This window comes from Oncorhynchus keta, chromosome 26, assembly GCF_023373465.1.
Source record: "Oncorhynchus keta strain PuntledgeMale-10-30-2019 chromosome 26, Oket_V2, whole genome shotgun sequence".
NCBI lineage: Eukaryota > Metazoa > Chordata > Actinopteri > Salmoniformes > Salmonidae > Oncorhynchus > Oncorhynchus keta.
This window is the reverse complement of record NC_068446.1, coordinates 20,549,445-20,572,976: the sequence shown is the minus strand read 5'-3', so window position 1 is coordinate 20,572,976 and position 23,532 is coordinate 20,549,445. Positions and strand designations below refer to the sequence as shown.

The 23,532-nt window shown below is 44.2% G+C and overlaps 1 protein-coding gene across 30 annotated transcripts in view; it reads left to right on the top strand.

Annotated features, from left to right (window-relative positions):
- Positions 1–23,532, top strand: part of LOC118371672 (disabled homolog 1-like) — a 114,722-nt gene that overhangs the window by 37,603 nt on the left and 53,587 nt on the right. For 26 of the 30 annotated variants that reach the window (XM_052480353.1, XM_052480348.1, XM_052480342.1 and 23 more), the window contains exons 1-2: positions 17,700–17,849; positions 21,637–21,924. In XM_052480353.1, the coding sequence (XP_052336313.1) occupies positions 21,858–21,924 (67 nt within the window). In that variant the 5' untranslated portion in view covers positions 17,700–17,849; positions 21,637–21,857. Of the gene's footprint in view, positions 1–17,699; positions 17,850–19,555; positions 19,788–21,636; positions 21,925–23,532 lie in introns of those variants that run through there. The other 4 variants (XM_052480340.1, XM_052480339.1, XM_052480337.1 and 1 more) reach the window with 2 other exon arrangements.

Here is a 23,532-nt window from a genome sequence, read left to right as displayed (position 1 = left end):
CTGTACAGTTCTCCCATAGGGCTGAGTTCTGTACAGTTCTGCCATAGGGCTGAGTTCTGTACAGTTCTCCCATAGGGCTGAGTTCTGTACAGTTCTGCCATAGGGCTGAGTTCTGTACAGTTCTCCCATAGGGCTGAGTTCTGTACAGTTCTCCCTAGGGCTGAGTTCTGTATAGTTAGGGCTGAGTTCTACAGTTCTCCCATAGGGCTGAGTTCTGTACAGTTCCCCCATAGGGCTGAGTTCTGTACAGTTCTCCCATAGGGCTGAGTTCTGTACAGTTCTGCCATAGGGCTGAGTTCTGTACAGTTCTCCCATAGGGCTGAGTTCTGTACAGTTCTCCCATAGGGCTGAGTTCTGTACAGTTCTCCCATAGGGCTGAGTTCTATACAGTTCTGCCATAGGGCTGAGTTCTGTACAGTTCTCCCATAGGGCTGAGTTCTGAAAAGAACACACACAGAACTCTGCTTTATGATTTTACCTCCATCATGGCTTGACTTCAATGGAGAGAAACTGTATCAGTGTTCTAGTGTAGGAGAATGAGAGAAAGGAAGAAATGGGAAGGAAGGTAGCGAGTAGATTAAATAAAATAAACTGGTAGGTGAATGGAGGGAGGAAGGGAGGAGGTGATGGAGGAGGAAGGGAGGAGGTGATGGAGGAGGAAGGGAGGAGGTGATGGAGGAGGTGATGGAGGAGGAAGGGAGGAGGTGATGGAGGAGGAAGGGAGGAGGTGATGGAGGAGGAAGGGAGGAGGTGATGGAGGTGAAGGAGGTGATGGAGGAGGAATGGAGGAGGTGATGGAGGAGGAAGGGAGGAGGTGATGGAGGAGGAAGGGAGGAGGTGATGGAGGAGGAAGGGAGGAGGTGATGGAGGAGGGAGGGAGGAGGTGATGGAGGAGGAAGGGAGGAGGTGATGGAGGAGGAAGGGAGGAGGTGATGGAGGAGGAAGGGAGGAGGTGATGGAGGAGGTGATGGAGGAGGAAGGGAGGAGGAAGGGAGGAGGTGATGGAGGAGGAATGGAGGAGGTGATGGAGGAGGAAGGGAGGAGGTGATGGAGGAGGTGATGGAGGAGGAAGGGAGGAGGTGATGGAGGAGGAAGGGAGGAGGTGATGGAGGAGGAAGGGAGGAGGTGATGGAGGAGGAAGGGAATTGACTGGTTTTTGGCTTGATGTCCTTCCCATTGATCCTGGCTTGTGTGTGTTTTAGTGTTTGTGTTTTAGTTTTTGTGTTATAGCGTTTGTGTTTTAGTGTTTGTGTTTTAGTGTTTGTGTTTTAGTGTTTGTGTTTTAGTGTTCGTGTTTTAGTGTTTGTGTTTTAATGTTCGTGTTCGTGTTTTAGTGTGTTCGTGTTTTAGTGTGTGTTTTAGTGTTTGTGTTTTAGTGTTTGTGTTTTAGTGTTTGTGTTTTAATGTTCGTGTTCGTGTTTTAGTGTGTTCGTGTTTTAGTGTGTTCGTGTTTTAGTGTGTTCGTGTTTTAGTGTGTTCGTGTTTTAGTGTGTGTTTTAGTGTTTGTGTTTTAGTGTTTGTGTTTTAATGTTCGTGTTCTTGTTTTAGTGTGTTCGTGTTTTAGTGTGTTCGTGTTTTAGTGTGTTCGTGTTTTAGTGTTTGTGTTTTAGTGTTTGTGTTTTAGTGTTTGTGTTTTAGTGTTCGTGTTTTAGTGTTTGTGTTTTAATGTTCGTGTTCGTGTTTTAGTGTGTTCGTGTTTTAGTGTGTTCGTGTTTTAGTGTTCGTGTTTTAGTGTGTTCGTGTTTGTGTTTTAGTGTTCGTGTGTTAGTGTGTGTGTTTTAGTGTTTGTGTTTTAGTGTTCGTGTTCTAGTGTTTGTGTTTTAGTGTTCGTGTTCGTGTTTTAGTGTTTGTGTTTTAGTGTTCGTGTTTTAGTGTTCGTGTTCGTGTTTTAGTGTTCGTGTTTTAGTGTTCGTGTTTTAGTGTTCGTGTTTTAGTGTGTGTGTTTTAGTGTTTGTGTTAGTGTTCGTGTTTTAGTGTGTGTTTTAGTGTTCGTGTTTTAGTGTTCGTGTTCGTGTTTTAGTGTTTGTGTTTTAGTGTTCGTGTTTTAGTGTTCGTGTTTGTGTTTTAGTGTTTGTGTTTTAGTGTGTGTTTTAGTGTTTGTGTTTTAATGTTCGTGTTTTAGTGTTCGTGTTCGTGTTTTAGTGTTTGTGTTTTAGTGTTCCTGTTTTAGTGTTTGTGTTTTAATGTTCGTGTTCGTGTTTTAGTGTGTTCGTGTTTTAGTGTGTGTGTTTTAGTGTTTGTGTTTTAGTGTTTGTGTTTTAATGTTCGTGTTCGTGTTTTAGTGTGTTCGTGTTTTAGTGTGTTCGTGTTTTAGTGTTCGTGTTTTAGTGTTCGTGTTTTAGTGTGTTCGTGTTTTAGTGTTTGTGTTTTAGTGTTCGTGTTTTAGTGTTCGTGTTTTAGTGTTCGTATTTTAGTGTGTGTGTTTTAGTGTTTGTGTTTTAGTGTTCGTGTTCGTGTTTTAGTGTTTGTGTTTTAGTGTTTGTGTTTTAGTGTTCGTGTTTTAGTGTTCGTTTTAGTGTTCGTGTTTTAGTGTTCGTGTTCGTGTTTTAGTGTTCGTGTTTTAGTGTTCGTGTTTTAGTGTTCGTGTTTTAGTGTTCGTGTTTTAGTGTGTGTGTTTTAGTGTTTGTGTTTTAGTGTGTGTTTTAGTGTTTGTGTTTTAGTGTTCGTGTTTTAGTGTTCGTGTTTTAGTGTGTGTGTTTTAGTGTTTGTGTTTTAGTGTTCGTGTTTTAGTGTTCGTGTTTTAGTGTTCGTGTTTTAGTGTTCGTGTTTTAGTTTTAGTGTTCGTGTTTTAGTGTTTGTGTTTTAGTGTTTGTGTTTTAGTGTGTGTTTTAGTGTTTGTGTTTTAGTGTTCGTGTTTTAGTGTTCGTGTTTTAGTGTGTGTGTTTTAGTGTTTGTGTTTTAGTGTTCGTGTTTTAGTGTTCGTGTTTTAGTGTTCGTGTTCGTGTTTTAGTGTTCGTGTTTTAGTGTTTGTCTTTTAGTGTGTGTTTTAGTGTTTGTGTTTTAGTGTTCGTGTTTTAGTGTTCGTGTTTTAGTGTTAGTGTTCGTGTTTTAGTGTGTGTGTTTTAGTGTTTGTGTTTTAGTGTGTGTTTTAGTGTTTGTGTTTTAGTGTGTGTGTTTTAGTGTTCGTGTTTTAGTGTGTGTGTTTTAGTGTTTGTGTTTTAGTGTTTGTGTTTTAGTGTTCGTGTTTTAGTGTTAGTGTTTGTGTTTTAGTGTGTGTGTTTTAGTGTTCGTGTTCGTGTTTTAGTGTGTGTGTTTTAGTGTTCGTGTTCGTGTTTTAGTGTTCGTGTTTTAGTGTTTGTGTTTTAGTGTGTGTGTTTTAGTGTTTGTGTTTTAGTGTTTGTGTTAGTGTTCGTGTTTTAGTGTTCGTGTTTTAGTGTGTGTTTTAGTGTTTGTGTTTTAGTGTGTGTTTTAGTGTGTGTGTTTTAGTGTGTGTTTTAGTGTTCGTGTTTTAGTGTTTGTGTTTTAGTGTTTGTGTTTTAGTGTGTGTTTTAGTGTTTGTGTTTTAGTGTGTGTTTTAGTGTGTGTGTTTAAAGTGTGTGTTTTAGTGCGTGTTTTAGTGTTTGTGTTTTAGTGTGTGTTTTAGTGTGTGTTTTAGTGTTCGTGTTTTAGTGTTCGTGTTTTAGTGTTCGTGTTTTAGTGTTTGTGTTTTAGTGTTCGTGTTTTAGTGTGTGTTTTAGTGTGCGTTTTAGTGTGTGTGTTTTAGTGTGTGTTTTTGTGTTTTAGTGTGTGTGTTCATGTTTTAGTGTGTGTGAGCTGTTCATCTGGACATTGATTAGTCAAATCAAGTGTGCTGGAGCAGGGCTGGAGCAAAGGCCTGACCACTCTCCAGGAAGTGGGTTGGCCAGCCCCGGGCTAACGTTAGACAAAACCAAAGAGACAGTGTAGTCGTGGCTGTCATGACACTAGGTGAGACCCAAATGCAGACACAGGGGGCAGATGGTTGGAGTTTAAGATGTTTAATAAATCCAAAGGGGTAGGCAAGAGAATGGTCATGGACAGGCAAAATGTCATAACCAGATTAGGTCCAGGAGGTACAGAGTGGCAGGTGGGGTCAAGGTCAGGGCAGGCAGAATGGTCAGGCTGGCGGGTACAGAGTCCAGAACAGGCAAGGATCAAAACCGGGAGGACTAGAAAAAGGTGAAAAGGCGACGCAAGCATGTGCGAAAAACGAAGAAAAACAAGCGAAGAACTGGCACAGAGAGACAGGAAACACAGGGGTAAATACACTGGGGAAAACAAGCGACACCTGGAGGGAGTGGAGACAATAACGAGAACAGGTGAAACTGATCAGGGTGTGACAGTGACAGGGATTTGAGCAGGTGGGTAGAGAGAACAGGTATTATAGCTGGATATCCAGAGTCCGCTAATCTCACTATATTCTAATCTATAATCAGATGAAATACTCATAATCTGTCTGTTGCACGGGATTACTGTCTGGACCAGAAACAGCAGCACACATCTTCTCCATCACTCTCTCTCCATCCCTGCCTTTTCATCCCTCTCTCCCGGCATCTCTATCCCTCTCCATAACTTCCTCTATATCCCTCTCTCCCAGCATCTCTATCCCTCTCCATAACTTCCTCTATATCCATCTCTCCCAGCATCTCTATCCCTCTCCATAACTTCCTCTATATCCCTCTCTCCCAGCATCTCTATCCCTCTCCATAACTTCCTCTATATCCATCTCTCCCAGCATCTCTATCCCTCTCCATAACTTCCTCTATATCCCTCTCTCCCAGCATCTCTATCCCTCTCCATAACTTCCTCTATATCCCTCTCTCCCAGCATCTCCATCCCTTCCTCTCCATCCCTCTCTCTCCATCTACCTCCATTCCTCAAACTCGACAAGCCAAATAGACACCACTGGACAATATCACTGGACTCCCTTAACTCATTAACACACACATATACACACTGTGCAGGAACTATTGAGCTGAGCCTCAGCCTACTCTCCTGCAATTTGCAAATTCATGCTCTTAGCCGCAATTACTCTGAGGGTCTGTGTGTGTAATGGCTATCATATTTCATGCACATATCGTTTCAATGAATGAAGGATTGTCTAAAACTACACTTTACTAAATAATGTTCTTTGTTGTTCGATTGTCTGTGTGGAATCCAATTGTATTATAGATTTTTTTGCTACGCTGAAGTTTGGGTGTCTTTTAGGCTGGCCGTATTTTATGATATTGATGCACGGGCTGTTTTTACTTTATCTGCTATTAAGGTATTTCAATGTTTGGTTTGTTAAATGTGATATACCGTGTGTAACATCCCTTTTTTATTGTTTACACTGCTACTTGAGTCATCGCTCACTGCTCTCTCCATGCCACTTTCCTCACAGACCAAGCCCCGCCCCCTGCCACTCAAGAAGCGCATTTGTTGTTGCTTGACCACGAGACACTTTTGCATTCAGTCTGCATGATCAATGCAGCACATGTAACAATGTTGATGACAACCATGTTGTTTCTTAATATGAATCCACAAGCGTTCTATAATTACACAATTAGTTTGTGTTTCTTATATATGCAAACAGCTAGTTTGTATTTTCTTAGCAAGTTTCAGCCAAATCGTGTTAGCCGCTAATGCTAATCGCTAGTTAGCTGGCTAGCTAGCTAATAAGTGTGCTGAGTCAGAGCAAACGTAGCTAGCTAATACAGTCTGATACCAGCGCTGGTGTACGCCTAAATCAACATGTTGTTTGTGCAACAGTATCTTCTAAATCCAAAAGGAATAGGAGAAGCATTAATATGTTGGCTACATGAAGAAACATTTAATGTAGCCAAAGATTATAGTGTCCCCTTGGAAACACTGACTATCGCTTTGTGTTCCTACCCTGTCAAATTGCAATTCCAACATGTGGTTAAAAATAAGACCTTGTTTTATTGCCCATATCATGAAGCCCTCCGTGACAGTGTGGAAATGATCTCAAATGAGTGCAGGAAATGCAGAAATTAATGTAAATGCAGAGAATTATATTTGGTTGAAGTAGAATTGAACAGTATAAAACAATCAGAATGGAGAAAGACCCATTGAAATCAATTAGACCGTATTTGTTGTCACCCTAGGGTCACCCTAGGAGGGGTCATATTGTATTTGTGAGTGTTTGGAAATTGGATGACTGTATGCCCCCCCCCCACACTCTGAGTAGAGGTTGCCAGACACCCTTCCTCTGAGTTGAGCTGAGTTGAACAGGGACAGGATGCCAAATTTAATCAGAGAAACTGCAATTCAAATTAAATTGTTAATGTACCCTGCTGTCTGATGCAATGTAACTTGTCATTTGAATTGAAAAAGAGAGAGCGGGATAGAGATAGATGTAATATTCTAATGACTAAAATGTAGGGAGAGAGAGTGCAAGGGAAAGAGAGAAGGGAAATAGTAGTAGTTCAAGCATGGATGCCTTCTTTGTAAGGTTCACCGTTTATTCACACCACACATTAACAATCTCTCTTTCTCTCTCTGCTCTCTCTCTCACCCACTCTCACTCTTTCTCTCTCTGTCCTCTCTCTCTCACCCACTCTCACTCTTTCTCTCTCTGCTCTCTCTCTGCCCTATAGGGATGCTTCAGGGAGGCTCTCGTTTGAAGTGGAGATTCACTCCCTCAGTCACACCAGTTGCCATTTTACTTCATTTTACATTTAGCCTACTACACCCCACTTTAGAGAGGGAGAGAGAGAGGAGAGAGAGCTGGAATACAGTGTCCCTGTCTTTTCCCCTCTTTTCCCACCACCTCCCCATCTTCTTCCCCTTCTTTATCCTCCCCCTCCTCTCCCTCTCACCCCCCCCTCTCTTCCTCCTCCCTCTTCTCCTCCTCCTCCGTCTCTCTGAGACCTAGTGTACAGGAGTCACAGCACATTATAACACTTTAATTAACTCTAATTTTCCTACATCCTCATTTAACCCTAAGTACCCCACCTCCTGCCCATGACAGTACCGCACACACACACACACACACACACACACACACACACACACACACACACACACACACACACACACACACACACACACACACACACACACACACACACACACACACACAGAGACACATGCAGCGTACACACAGATACACACACACACACACACACACACACACACACACACACACACACACACACACACACACACACACACACACACACACACACACACACACACACACACACACACACACACAGATCCTGCGCTGTGCCCTGGTAGATCCCAGAGGTATTAGATGCTCTGTATGACATTAAATTGCGTTGGAAGGAAGTGTAAAACAAAGGTACATAAATGACATTTTAATTCCTGTTTTTATTCAGTCTTTGTCCTGCTGTGCAGAGAGGAGAGAGGTGGCTGTTGTTTTGGCATTTTCTCTTTATTCAGGAACACAAAAGATAATGTATTCGTCTGAGGGGAGGGGGAAAGGGGGGCAGAGGGGACTGGAGAGGCGGGTTTTGTTACACGTCCCAGAGGATAGCTTCTGCTGGCAGATTGGGGGTGAAAGAATTATTAAAGAAAGAAAGAGAGAGCTGGCTGGGCCAAAGGAATGAACATATCCCTAGAGGATTCTCTCTTTCTTTTTCTCACTCTCTCTCTTTCTTTCTATCTCTCTCTCCTCTCTCTCTCTCGTTGACAGAATGCCAAGAGCGTGCAAAGCTGTCATCAGCGTAAAGGGTGGCTACTTTGAAGAATGTCAAATATAAAATAGATTTTGATTTGTTTAACAGTTTTTTGGTTACCTCATGATTCCATATGTGTTATTGCATAGTTTGGATGTCTTCAGTATTATTCTTCAATGTAGAAAATAGTAAAAATAAAGAAAAGCCCTGGAATGTGTAGGTGAGTCCACACTTTTATATATACAGTGCATTTTGTTACGTTACAGCCTTATTCTACAATGGATTAAATAAAAAATGTTCCTCATCAATCTACATACAATACCATTTAATGAAAAAATTAAAACAGGTTTTAGATTTTTTTTTTGCCAATATAAGAATATAAACAAATAAAAAGCGGAAATAAAAAAATAAAAGCAGGAATACCTTACTAACATAAGTATCAGACCCTTTGCTATGAGACTCCAAATTGAGCTCAGGTGCATCCTGTTTCCATTGATGATCCTTGAGATGTTTCTACAACTTGATTTGAGTCCACCTGTGGGAAATTCAATTGGCCGCCCTGCTAAACTGAGCAATCAGGGGAGAAGGGCCTTGGTAAGGGAGGTGACTAAGAACCCGATGGTCACTCTGACAGAGCTCTAGAGTTCCTCTGTGGAGATGGGAGAACCTTCCAGAAGGACTACCATCTCTGCAGCACTCCAACAATCTGGCCTTTATGGTAGAGTGGCCAGATGGAAGCCACTCCTCAGTAAAAGGCACATGACAGCCTGCTTGGAGTTTGCCCAAAGTCCCCCTAATGGACTTTCAGACCATGAGAAACAAGATTCTTTGGTCTGATGAAATCAAGAGTGAACTCTTTTCCTGAATGTCAAGTGTCACATCTGGAGGAAACCTGTGACAGGGACTGACCCTAATCACACAGCCAAGACAACGTAGGAGTGGCTTCGGAATGTCCTTGAGTGGCCCAGCCACAGCCTGGACTTTAACCCGATCTAACATCTCTGGAGAGACCATGTAAATAGCTGTGCAGCGACGCTCCCCATCCAACCTGACAGAGCTTGAGAGGATCTGCAGAGACGAATGGGAGAAACTCTCCAAGTACAGGTGTGCCAAGCTTGTAGTGTCATACCCAAGAAGACTCGAGGCTGTAATCGCTTCAACAATACATTTGCAAGCATTTCTAAAAACCTCTTTTTGCTTTGTCATTATGGTGTATTGTGTTTAGAATGATGCTGAAAAACAATTTCATCCATTTTAGAATAATGCTGTAACTTAACAAAATGTGGAAACAGTCAAGGGGTCTGAATACTTTCCGAATCCACTGTATATGTGTGTATAGACAATATGGACAGTATATGGATAGAATATGTAGTATATCTGAAGAATAGTATATGTACAGCAATAGTTAAATAGGATAGGCCTTCGGTAGAATACAGTATATACTGTACATATGAAGTGGGTAAAACAGTATGTAAACATTATTTAAAGTGACCAGTGTTCCATGACTATGTACATAGGGCAGCAGCCTCTAAGGTGCATGGTAGAGTAACCGGGTGGTAGTTGTCTAGTGACAGTAGTTTAAAATTCAGGGCAGGCTACTGGATGTGGGCCGACTAGTGGTGACTTTAACAGTCTGATGGCTTTGAGATAGAAGCTGTTTTCAGTCTCTTGGTCCCAGCTTTGATGCACCTGTACTGACCTCGCATTCTGGATTGTAAGCAGGGTGAAAAGGCAGTGGCTCGGGTGGCTGAGGTCCTTGATGATCTTCTTGGCCTTTTTGTGACACCGGGTGCTGTAAATGTCCTGGAGGGCAGGCAGTGTGCCCCCAGTGATGCTTTAGGCAGACTGCACCACCCTCTGGAGAACCCCGGCAGTTGCGGACGGTGCAGTTGCCGCACCAGGAGCTGATACAGCCCGACAGGATGCTCTCAATGGTCCATCTGTAAAAGTTTGTAAGAGGCTTATGCATTTCATCAGCCTCCTGAGGTTGAAAAGGAGGTGTTGCACCTTCTTCACCACACTCTCTGTGTGGGTGGACCATTTCAGATTGTCAGTGATGTTTACGCCGAGGAACTTGAAGCTTTTCACCTTCTCCATTGCAGCCCTGTCGATGTGGATAGGGGCGTGCTCCATCCGCTGTCTCCTGAAGTCCACGGTCAACTCCTTCGTTTTGTTGACGTTGAGGGAGAGGTTATTTTTCAGGCACCACTCCGCCAGGGCCCTCACCTCCTCCCAGTTGGCTGTTTCGTATTTCCGGTGTTTGGGTTTTTGTCACAGATGATTTGGATTTTCCAGGATTGGGTACATCCTCTGTGTTGTGTGCTTATTGTTTAACTGTTGATATGTTCTAGGGGCCATTTTGAGATCTTAAAGGGATACTTCGGGATTTTGGCAACTCATGGATGCCATTTTTATGTCTCTGCTTTCATTAGTCAATGCTAACCAGCATGTCAGCTGTTACCTTAGACGTCCAGTCATTGTGCTAGCGATAGTTAGCAATTGCGCTAATGCTCGTTAGCAACTTCCTTCATACTGGGTGCAGAGACATAAAAATGGTATCCATGAGTTCATCTGACTCTTGGGAAGTAGATAAAGGGCTTCATTGCCAAAATCCCAAAGTATCCCTTGAAAATCCCAAAGTATCCCTGCTGGGCCTCGAGGGACAGTCATTCTGACTGCAACATTCTAAAAGTGTAATTAATACATTTCATATATGCTTTCACAAAAATAATCAAATCAAATCAAATTTATTTATATAGCCCTTCGTACATCAGCTGATATCTCAAAGTGCTGTACAGAAACCCAGCCTAAAACCCCAAACAGCAAACAATGCAGGTGTAAAAGCACGGTGGCTAGGAAAAACTCCCTAGAAAGGCCAAAACCTAGGAAGAAACCTAGAGAGGAACCGGGCTATGTGGGGTGGCCAGTCCTCTTCTGGCTGTGCCGGGTAGAGATTATAACAGAACATGACCAAGATGTTCAAATGTTCATAAATGACCAGCATGGTCGAATAATAATAAGGCAGAACAGTTGAAACTGGAGCAGCAGCAGTCAGGTGGACTGGGGACAGCAAAGTCATCATGTCAGGTAGTCCTGGGGCACGGTCCTAGGGCTCAGGTCCTCCGAGAGAGAGAAAGAAAGAGAGAATTAGAGAGAGCATATGTGGGGTGGCCAGTCCTCTTCTGGCTGTGCCGGGTGGAGATTATAACAGAACGTGGCCAAGATGTTCAAATGTTCATAAATGACCAGCATGGTTGAATAATAGTAAGGCAGAACAGTTGAAACTGGAGCAGCAGCATGGCCAGGTGGACTGGGGACAGCAAGGAGTCCTCATGTCAGGTAGTCCTGGGACATGGTCCTAGGGCCCAGGCCAGTTGAAACTGGAGCAGCAGCATGGCCAGGTGGACTGGGGACAGCAAGGAGTCATCATGTCAGGTAGTCCTGGGGCATGGTCCTAGGGCTCAGGTCCTCCGAGAGAGAGAAAGAAAGAGAGAAGGAGAGAATTAGAGAACGCACACTTAGATTCACACAGGACACTGAATAGGACAGGAGAAGTACTCCAGATATAACAAACTGACCCTAGCCCCCCGACACATAAACTACTGCAGCATAAATACTGGAGGCTGAAACATTTGGTTGTGTTTGTGAAGGTCTTGGGTAACAATAGAATAACTTTATTTTTCTTCAAATAACACAATGGCATTTTCATTTGTTTATGTTTCTGAAGGCTATATGGAAAAACTAAAAACACATTCAAGTATTTAATGAATTTTAGTTGAGTGCAGCTGTTACAACTTTGAAACAGAAACATACGTGTTAGAACGTGGTAACATCTTCTTTTTATAATGACTAAAAAAGAGTACCCCAACCACCAAGAGGCATGGTCAAATGATGAAAACATCAGTAGCCTGAAGATCTTTATAAGCTCCAAGTGTGCTTGATAAATTGTGAAAAAAGCAGTAATGTTATTATAATGAATATAAGTGTTGATATGACAGCAGTCAAACATTTTCAATTTATTGTCAGCTCGTGCTTACATATTGTATATCTTCCCCGACTGCATCAGTTGGAGCGTGTACATCAGAGGAGGCTGGTGGGAGGAGCTATAGGAGGATAGGCTCATTGTAATATATGCCATTTAGCCGACGCTTTTATCCAATGGCTGGAACTGTATAAATGGAACGGAATCAAACACATAAAACATATGGAAACCACATGTTTGACACCATTTCAATAATTCCGTTCCAGTGATTACAATGAGCCTGTCCTCATATAGCTCCTACGACCAGCCTCCTCTGAAATCCATGTTACATAAACAACAAAAGCTGGTGAGTGCGTTGCTGATGTCGTTTTTGATTGAGATGCTCTCTCAGGGGGTGACATATTGTGTGCTGAAAATCTTCCCCAGCATTATCACCGGCTTGTTCTGACCAAATGGTGTCCTCCTTTCCTCTCTCCTGTCTTACTGATTCATTTGGTGGTGACGCGGGCTCCTGCTCAGTGCGCACCGTTCTGCCTTTTTTTGCACTTCGGTCTCGCAGGTTTCAGTTCAAGCTGAGGTTCAGAATCAGTAGAATAATCATAGATTTCTTGATACATTTTTTTCCCACACCATTTGAGTAATTTTCGTTCCGATTTTGTAGAAACGCTAACGCAGCATGTGCAGCATTTATCTTGGTCTTCTTGCCATTGTAAATTACGCACAATCTCACTGTGTACTCCAAGTAGGCCAGATTAGATTGATAAGACTATTTCGATTCGGTGGACTGATATAAATGACTGTACATCTCATTTTGAGATTATAATTGGAATAGATCAATGCAATAGAATGGCCCGCCCTGTTCTTCATTCACAGTTAGTGATGACATAATTATGCATCGTTCGCTTCCCCGGCTCATCAATTCACCCATTCTCCCCCATCATGCTTTACTTCATTTATTTAATCTGTTGTTATATGTGTGAAATTATTTTCGGAATCGTTTAGGTTCAGTTTCGATGCAATTATAGAGGTGATTATCAACGGCATCTTCATCTGTCCGGAGAAGGAGGGGCAATGTGGAAAACTATTCAAAGAAATTACTGTAAAAATGACAAAGCAAAAATTGTTTTAAATTCATGAGCGTTCAAATGATTGCTTTAGCGGTTCTAGTGTTAATAAGGAGCACCAGGTACTGCTGGAATGTCTACCAATGGCATGTCATCCTTATTTTGAGTCACTTAAGAAATTACACTGGTAACTCAAAACTAAGGCTGTGCAAGTTTACCGTGTTAATAATGCGATAATGCGGTACCGTTTAAGCGCAAGTTTCCGCATGGAGCCTTTTAAACACAACACGGAGCACAGGTACAGTCATTGCTTGCTGCTTTACATGAAACTTCTTTACATCGCTGAAGACCGTGTGCTTCTAGCCAAAATCCTGTTAAAGTTATGCCCAATGTTACTGGAGCTGTGTTTTTTTCTTACTGTTCGTGCGCAAGTAGCGGACCGTTTTAACTACTCACGAGCTGCTATTTTCTACATTTGGATGGCACAGGAAGCATTGAAAAGGAGTAAGCTACTCAAAGAGATGCCTCAAAGGTAAAGTGCATATGCAAGAGTGGGTGTGTGAGAGAGAATATGCATGAGAGCGGGAGTAAGTGGGCGAGTTCATTAATGGCCCGGTTCCCTAAAAAATGCATACTCCGCCCACCTGTGGCACCGGGCCATGCAAACGAACTCGCCCAGTGAGAGAGAGAAGGTGTGGGAAGGAGAGTGTGCAGGCCTATGTGTGTAAAGATATACAGATGGTTACAGTGTTTTCGTTTTTGGACATGTTTAAAAGCTCTTTGTATCCATAGAGCCAGTTATTTTTGACTATAGTCACACACATTTATTTTTAAAGCTGCGTGTGTGTGTGTGTGTGTGTGTGTGTGTGTGTGTGTGTGTTGTGTGTGTGCGTGTGTGTTAGTGTGTGAGAAATAGAGAGATCTGGCTACTGTACCGGGAGATTTTTAGCTAACGCTATGCCATCTCCAATCATCTACAAACAGCATACAGAGGCATAAGAATGCTACCAAGAGTTCACCTGACTGTCGAAAAAATGACCTGCATCTCGGAATACCGCGGTATCCTTTTAATTTAGGAGAGGAGAGGAGGGATAGAGGAGAGGAGGAGGAGGTTAAGGTTAGAGTCAGTATTAACTGGTAACATCTCAATGGACCTGCAAAACTCTGACTGTGTCCTAAATCACCCTTTCAGTGCTCACCCTGACTGATGTACCCACACACATATTCACATAGGCACCCACTCATGCATTCATACACACACACTCACACACAGGCACACGCACATACAGCCTTGACTCTAACAACCTGCCATGGCTTTAATGTGCTGAGTCTCATTGATTGAATATGACCTATAGTCAGGGTTGGGGAGTAACGGATGAAATGGAATCCGTTACATGTAAGGGATTACCAAATGTTTTTTTAACTCTAATCTGTTACATTACCAGCTAAAATATTGTAATCCATTTACAGATACCTTTGAAAAACGACATGATTACTTCGAGGATTGCTTTTCAGTTCAGAAAGGATGTGTGACACTTCTCTGTTTTCATAATGACATTCAAATTAGCATTGAATAAAAGGCCCACATTTAAGTTTGTTCCATCTGAGCGAGTCTGACAACAAGTCAGAGACCACTATGATGACACACCAGATGTGTTCGATGGATCGTGGGAAAAGAGCAGGAATAGGCTTTTGTAGGCTACAGTTATGTCTTCCAATGGTGCGACTGCTGTCAGCACCCAAAGACTATCCAACTTGAATAAACGCTTGGAGGTAAGGATGACACCGATGGTGTAGTCTACGGCCATACGGATATCCTTTATTATTGATATCTACATAGTGCATTGATGTGAATCTCTCATTTAGCTATTTGCACCTTACGGATTGTGGTTGTTGTGGACGGCTGTTCACAAATCTAAATGTGTATTTGAACCCAATAATGGTTGAATTCAAGAAGTTTAAGCTGCCTATCTTTCATTGTTTTTGAAACCAGTGGACAGCCAGTGAAAAATGCAGTAGATGTCGTTCAATTGGTAACCTACATTTTTTGTCTTCTTCTAATGCCTCTTAGGGGGAAAGTAATCTAAAAGTAATGGAATGTAATCAGATTATGTTACTGAGTTTGGGTAATCCGAAAGTTATGTTACTGATTACAATTTTGGACAGGTAACTAGTAACTGTAACGGATTACATTTAGAAAGTAACCTACCCAACCCTGCCTATAGCACATTACCGGTGGTAGAGGAGCCATCCGGTGTCTGTGTTGTGATTGGACCGGAGAGCTCATGTGGGTGTGGCTCTAACTAAGATGACAGCAGGGAGTGATGAGGACGGTGAGGATGGATAGGAGGAAGAATGAGGGAGAGTAATCAGATCCAGGTGTTTCGGTGCGTTTAATTACTCACCTGCGAGACTTACGAGATGAGCAGACTACACACACACACACACGAGACACTCAGGTGGGACTAATTACTAAAACTCCAGAATGTTACAGCGCGGCTGGCAAACACACACAGACTCCAATATCCCAATTCATCACACCGCCGCTCCTCAAGTCCCACCAGCAGAGAGAAAGCGATTGAGGGAGAGAGAGGAGTGAGAGAGAAGGAGATATTAGAGGTAGAGAGAATAGAGAGCTGGTCCCTAGAGACTGTGTTGCTGCAGGCAATGCTACAGGTAACATGCCTGTTACTGTACAGATGGTAGGAGAGAGAGAGAGAGAGAGAGGGAGCGAGAGAGAGAGATAGATAGATGGAGGAAGGGAGAGATCGAATGCTTACCACAGTTTCCCTCTTTCACCTCTGTGTGGGAGACTTGGAGAGGGGAAGTAAAGGGGAGGAGGAAGGAAAGAATTGGAGGAAGGGTTTCCGATCAGTGTTTCTCAACCTTTTTAAACCAGGAATCAGCAAGCTTCCTCTTTGGAGGAAGTGACTAGTGACTATATAGTGTGGGGGTCTGATTGCCCATTCCAATCACACAGACACACTCCTTCCCTCCACCTCTGTCAGTGACGCCACATTTACTCCCCTCTTCATGCTGTCTGCGTTTCTCCGTCTCTCCCTCCATCTGTAGTATGTGTGAGTATCATTAGCAGTGGTAGCATGAGCGATGGCTTAGTGGGGCTTTTCTCTGGCAAGGTGGGACTCGGCTTAGCACACCATCATTACCTACCTACCCAACTCATGCACGCGCCCACACACACTCACGCACGTGCGCATACACGCGCGTGACAGTCGTCCCTGAGGACAGGGCGCTCAAACACTGTAGAGGAGAGAGTGTAGAACCATTCGGGATGGGAATGTTCTTATCAGTCACGCTGCGTACATGATGTGTGTGATGTATGTGTGTGTTTTGTTTGTGTGTTTGTACAAGACTTTGAAATTGAAATATGTAAAAATGTCTTGAGCCCAAACGACCAATAGTGACTCATGTCATGGCATGTCTGTCTGTCTGTCTGTCTGTCTGTCTGTCTGTCTGTCTGTCTGTCTGTCTGTCTGTCTGTCTGTCTGTCTGTCTGTCTGTCTGTCTGTCTGTCTGTCTACCCAACTGTGTATATCTCCTGTTCAGCTCGTGCGTCACGTACAAGATAGCAGGGATGAGTCAGTCACTTTGCTGTTTTATGACAAGCTGAAATACTTGTTACCTTGAACCTTGAGGAGCTGTGTCAACGCTTCTACACTTGTGTGTACGTGCTGTGTAGGTGCTGCACCTATGAGTATGAACATGGGAGAGTGAAAGAGAGAGAGATGGTGAGGAGTAGGGTTGCAAAATTCTAGTATCTTTGCCAACATTCCCAAGATTTCCAGACATTCCTGGAACATTCAGGAAATCCAGAATCCTCCAACCAGGATTACTGGAAAACCTGGCGATTTGGGGAAAGTTACCCGAATTTTGAAACCCCAGTGAGGAGAAAAACTAGGGTGACGACAGACTGACTATGTCTCAGAGTAAATTCTCTCTGTGCTGGCCACTGGCTGCTTTGGACATTAGATTAGATAGTGTTATTGAGACGCACTGCTGTTTATGACCTACCTCACCCTGATACAGCAGCCCTCCCCTCTCCTGTCCTCTCCATCTATGTGACAGTAGTGTGTGAGCGTGTGTGACAGGATAGCAGTGATGAACTGTAGCCTTTACCCCCAGTATTCTGCTCCACTGGTTCCCACTCTATTTAGACTGAGGAGGGTCCCTGTGCTCCGTCCAGAGATGCGGCACATCGCTCACCTGTTGAGGCTGGCCTGCTGGCTTCTCTCAGTCACACGTCTGACAGAGAGTCTTCCGTTTTCTGGCTGTGTGATGAAGGAAAAAGACATGGGTGAACTGGTCCAATTTACATTGTAACAGATTAACAAGGCACAAGGGAGCAACACACGTATAAAAGAGAACCTGTTTTTTTGTCTCTGTTTCCCCTTCAAACATGAGAAGAACAATTCCCTGTAGAGAATACACAGCTTTGATATCTACAGCCCCATATCTAGAAATAGACTGGGTGAACGAGAAGTGAGGTGTGTGTGTGTGTGTGTGTGTGTGCGTGCGTCTTTTGGGTGAATGAGATATGAGGCAGGCTATTTATGTCTTCAGAATAGTGATGGTACTATAGTTAGTTTGTTGACACTGTCACAACGTGAATGTGCCGTTTGCAGCGCTGCTGCTACCATGTCTGTAGTCCCACGTCATATATTACAGCTGACAATCAGGCTTCAGTTCAGCGGGCTAACACAGTCTGAAGACACACAAACCACACGGGTTTGATTCCTGGCGGGTCATATAAGGTGCCAATTAACCGTCCCAGACAGTCTCCTCCCTCTCTCCTCTCCTCCTCTCTCCTCCTTTCTCCCTGGGCTGTGTGGTGTCTGCTTTTCTCTGTGCTTTCATTAACCCGCCCAGTCCTGAACTTTACTTCTCTCTCTCTCTGATCATCTGATCTTTCATCTCTCTTTCTTTCTTATCTTGCCTGATCTGTCGCCCTTCCTTCCTTTTCTCTCCAGTCTCTCGCACTTTGCTCCCTCTCTCCTCGAACGACCTTTAACCTCCTGTCTCAGCATTCCTTCTCTCCTCTCCTCTCTCTCTCCTTTTCTTTTCATCTCTGTGCTTGGTACAGCAGTGTAGCAGTCGTGTGGTATTCTGCAGTATTCAAGAAGTATTTCACAGTATTCTACAGTCGTCTGGATTCTGGTGTTCTGAGGACAGGTGTTACAGCTGGTAGGTACAATAACTAAACGTGTCGCTGTGAGATTGTTGGGATTAAAAGGACAAAACACACACCATGACAAGGGAGACAACACAAATCTACATGAAGAGAGACCTAAGACAACAACACAACATGGCAGCAACACATGACAACGTTGCATGGTGGCAACAACATGGTAGCAACACAACATGGCAGCAGCACAACATGGTGGCAGCACAAAACATGGTACAAACATTATTGGGCACAGACAACAGCACAAAGGGGAAGAAGGTAGAGACAACAATACATCACGTAAAGCAGTAAGAGTGTCCATGATTGAGTCTTTGAATGAGTTTCCAGTTTGAGTACTTGTTGCAGCTCGTTCCAGTCGCTAGCTGCAGCGAACTGAAAAGACGAGCGACCCAGGGATGTGTGTGCTTTGGGGACCTTTAACAGAATGTGACTGGCAGAACGGGTGTTGTATGTGGAGGATGAGGGCTGCAGTAGGTATCTCAGATAGGGGGGAGTGAGGCCTAAGAGGGTTTTATAAATTAGCATCAACCAGTGGGTCTTGAGACGGGTATATAGAGATGACCAGTTTACAAAGGAGTATAGAGTGCAGTGATGTGTCCTGTAAGGAGCATTGGTGGGAAATCTGATGGCCAAATGGTACAACAACCACCCGAGCCACTGCCTGTTCACCCCGCTATCATCCAGAAGGCGAGGTCAGTACAGGTGCTTCAAAGCTGGGACTGAGAGAGTGGAAAAACAGCTTCTATCTCAAGGCCATCAGACTGTTAAACAGCCACCACTAACATTGAGTGGCTGCTGCCAACATATTGACTCAAATCTCCAGCCACTTGAATAATTTAAAATTGGATGTAATAAATGTATCACTAGTCACTTTAAACAATGCCACTTTATATAGAGCCATCGCTCATCCATATATTTATATGTACATATTCTTATTCATTCCTTTACACTAGTTGTTGTGAAATTGTTAGATTACTTGTTAGATATTACTGCACGGTCGGAACTAGAAGCACAAGCATTTCACTACACTCGCATTAACAGTTGCTAAACATGTGTATGTTACCAATAAAATTTGATTTGATTTGACCATCTAGCCGCTCGAGAGCACCCTTACCTGTCAATCTATAAATTACGTCTCAATAATCTAGCATGGGTAGGAGAGGAGAGAGGAGAAGAATGAGAGATAGGAAGTTTATTATTCAGAGAGAGCTGAGTGGCTGAATGAGTGTAGCTGCTAATCTCACCCTAAGCGTGATGGACAGAACACAATGAGAGAGAGAGAAACAGAGGAAGAGAGAGAGGGAAGTAGAGAAAGAGAGGGAGGTAGAGAGAGAGAGAGGTAGAGAGAGAGAGGGAAGTAGAGAGAGGGAGGTAGAGAGGGAGAGGTAGAGAGAAAGAGGGAAGTAGAGAAAGAGAGGGAGGGAGATAGACGTTTATATTTACCTAACAGACAAGTGACAGTGCAGGGATTGGCCTTGCTGTACTCCCTCCCTCTCTGCCAGTGTGTCTGTGTAGAAGCAGATGATTTCTGGGCATTAAGCTCCTCTTGGCAGCGCCCGGTTTATGGACACACATATACACACACACACACACACATAGGCAGACACACACACACGACTGTTGGCTGTGGCCCACTTACGGGCATCCAATTTACCGCTTGTTTCCTCCTCCTCTCCTCCGTCCGTCCTCTCTTCTCGTTCTTCAGAGGCACTAAGCCATGTTCATGTCCATCTCTCAGCTCAGACCAGACCAGGATCGGACAGCTGATTCCTACAGTCGAACAGAACAGTGTTTCTCAACCTTTCTATACCAGGGGCCTGTATGGATCTTCCTACTTCATGGTTTACATTTAAAACAGAACTGTCCAAATGAGCGAACCATCTAAGGGATTGGTCTACAACATCCCGGGGTCGTTGAGAAACATCGCAGTATTCCAGGTTGTTGTTGTTATGTTTCTTAATTGTGTGATATGTTAACGTTGAGCCACTGTTATAGGACAACATGCTGAATGTCTTCCTCCTCTCTCTTTGAAATCTGTCTTTCTCCCTCAAGGTATCTTAGCCTAGATTAGAAATATCTCTGACTTTCCCCAGAGAAATCCACCAGATGCCAAGCACATATGCACGTACGCAAGCACGCAGGCATGACTGGCACACACACACACACACACACACACACACACACACACACACACACACACACACACACACACACACACACACACACACACACACACATTCACACACACACACACACACACACACACACACACACACACACACACACACACACACACACACACACACACACACACACACACACACACATTGGGGTGGTGCAGCCCTCACAGAGGGGTGGTGCAACACTTACAAACATATGGCAACATTATAAGACAGATAAACAGTTGAACAGTCTGGTACAAATGAAGAATAATCCACTTGAAATAAAGGATATCTAGCTGAGGCTACTTTCACGCCCTGAAAGAGAGAGTTAGTAGACAGAAAAGGCAGATTGAGAACGAGGGAGGGGGGCTGGTTTGGAGCTGAGGTTGCATTAGTGTCCTTTCTCCACTCCCCCTCTTTCGCTCTATCGCTCTCTCTCTCTATATCTCTCTCTCCCTCCATTTTGCAGCAGAGTGACCAGAATAGCAGAAATTGGAGTGACTCATTCAGTACAGTAGAACACCAGCATGTTTTACTCTGTCTGATAAAGAGTATTGTCAGTGTGAGTGTGTGAGAGTTCTGTTGGTTGGAATGCAGAGGGTTACCAAGGTCACATCATCCACTGAACCCCCTTTCATCCCCAAAAGAGGAAAACTCGAAACCTGTAGCTGATATTGAACATGTTTTATTAGCAAGTCTTCAAAAACCTAATTCTACGTCTAGCTAAGGTGTTTTGTGGTGGTACAATCAGTATGAAATTTGAAATGTGCAAAAACAAAATGTACCACTAGTGTCTGCTTGCTGGCTAAACTAGTCTCAAATCAATCCATAATGAAACGAAAGGCATGTATGCTAACGACGCCAGTTCACACACTCACTGCCGAATACCCCCTCTAGCTAGCTAGCTAGTGCAGTGAAGTTCTAGCTAATGCACAAATTAGTTTTCATGATATCTCTTCTGCCATGATTAGTGCGACGAGTTCTACAGCACAGTTGACTGCTCTCTGCGACGTTATCGTTATCGCGTTGGCCAAATGTTACAAAGTAGCGCCAGCCGTCAGATACATGCTGATTTCTGAGAACAGTCCCATAACGTTGGTGCCTTATAACTTCATCAACAAAATGTCAAACTAGCTACCGTGTAGCCATTCAAACAAGCTTGCACTAGGCTGCTAGCTTGAGCATGGTTTACCGTAGTAGCCAGTGCGTCATAGCCACCGAGAGCCGAGTCATTTTCACAATTAGGAACTGGTGTCAGGTGGATGAGCAGAATCTATATATATTTTAGATGAGTCACACGGCCTTCAAGACAGATCGATTGAGGGACGAGCATCACGTAGACAATAGGGCTTCGCCATTATGGGCAACTATCAACTCACAGGAGACAGATGGGCACTGGAGGGCACAAGGGGCATGTGGGGCATTAGTTGGAATGAGGACTGTAGAGGAAGGAAGGAGAGGGGAGGGAGGAAGAAGGGATGCCTAATCTCCCTGTCTCCTCCAAAGTCTCCTTGAGACTAGATAGTAAATGTGTGGAAAAAGGTTGAATAAATGTACCAACCATCTCTCTCCCTTCCTTTCCCTCTCTCCCTCTCATCCCCATTCTCTCTCTCTCTGTCCCCAGCTCTCTGTAAGTGTGTGTGGGATGTCGTGTCAGGGCTAGAGCCCTTCCCTCTCCCATGAGCCTGTGTGCCCACACACACACACGGCGCCCCCACACACACACACGGCGCCCCCACAAACACACAGACACACGGCGCTGACGTTGTGAAGTGGACCCTCGGAAACAGACCGGAGCAGAACCGGATCAAACCAGCCTGTGGGCCGGCGGGGCGGAACCTGAGGATGTCAACAGAGGCGGAACTACAGCCAGCTGTCAGGCCCAGTGTCAGGAGAGACTCCAGGAGGAAAGGTAATAAAGGCTTCGTAATGCGTTCATAATGCCTTTATAATGCCTTCATACTGTTAAGTGTTACAGTGCTGTCATTTTATTGTTTAGCTTCAGGTGCAAAGGCAGGTGTTAAGCTGTAGCTAACAGGTATGTCGGTACAAGTATGTGTGTTCATCTCTCTCAGCGCCAGCCAGGTGGCACTGGCCTGAACACCTGGAGAGGTCCGTACCCATGTTCCCTAACCCCCAGACCCTGCCCAACAGTCACACAATGATTCACTAAACAGCGGGCACTCTGTTACTGACACAATGGCTTGAAACTTTACGCACGCACGCAAGCACGCACGCACGCGCACGCACGCACGCACGCACGCACGCACGCAAGCACGCACGCACACACGCAGCACGCACGCACGCACGCACGCACGCACGCACGCACGCACGCACGCACGCACGCACACACACACACACACACACACACACACACACACACACACACACACACACACACACACACACACACACACACACACACACACACACACACACACACACACACACACACGTGAGGGTGATGAAATACAAATGCAATTATATTTGTTCCAACTGTATTCCACCCAGAGTCGATCAGTCTGCTGTGGACCCTGTAGAAAGCCTGTTAGTGGATCAGTACTCTCCCCAGGAGGATGTGGAAACCTGTTGGGTTTCCCTATTGTCTTTGTGCGTGTGCATGCTTGTGTGTGTTCTCCCATAGGCATGCCCTGCTTTGAAAGCTCCATGAATTCTGAGGTTTCAGACCCAGTCTGCTGCTCCACATAGAAGACTTACCCAGAAACCCATTATACTACGTGCTACGTATAAAATGTCTCAACCATGTGGAAGCTAGGTGAATTGCAACAGTACTTAGGCTGAATATGAACAACTCTCCCTCCTCTCCTGCCTCCCATTTCTTCACAGCACAGCAGAGACTTTGTGGCTGTGGAACCTAGTGGAAACTACTCTCGCTTGAGACTTGTACTTTCAGTTAGGTCCACCAGCTTCAAACAGCTGAAAATACGTTTTGTTAGTGAAAGATATTTCACATCGATTTACATTCGGAAGGTATTCAGACCCTTTGAGTTTTACAGTCTTATTCTAAAATGTTCCCTAGTCAATCTACACACAATACCCCATAATGGAAAAGGTTTTTAGAAAAAAACGAAATACCTTATTTACATAAAAGTATTCAGAACCTTTGCTATGAGAGTCGAAATTGAGCTCAGGTGCGTCCTGTTTTCATTGATCATCCTTGAGATGTTTCTACAACTTGATTTGATTCCACCTGTGGTAAATTCAATTGATTGGACATGATTTGGAAAGGCACACACCTGTCTATATTAAGGTCCCACAGTTGACAGTGCATGTCAGAGCAGAAACCAAGCCATGAGGACGCCCGGCCAAACTGAACAATCGGGGGAGAAGGGCCTTTGTAAGGGAGGTAACCAAGAACTCGATGGTCACTCTGACAGAGCTCCAGAGTTCCTCTATGGAGATGGGAGAACCTTCCAGAAGGACTACCATCTCTGCAGCACTCCACCAATCAGGCCTTTATGGTAGAGTGGCCAGACGGAAGCCACTCTTCAGTAAAAGG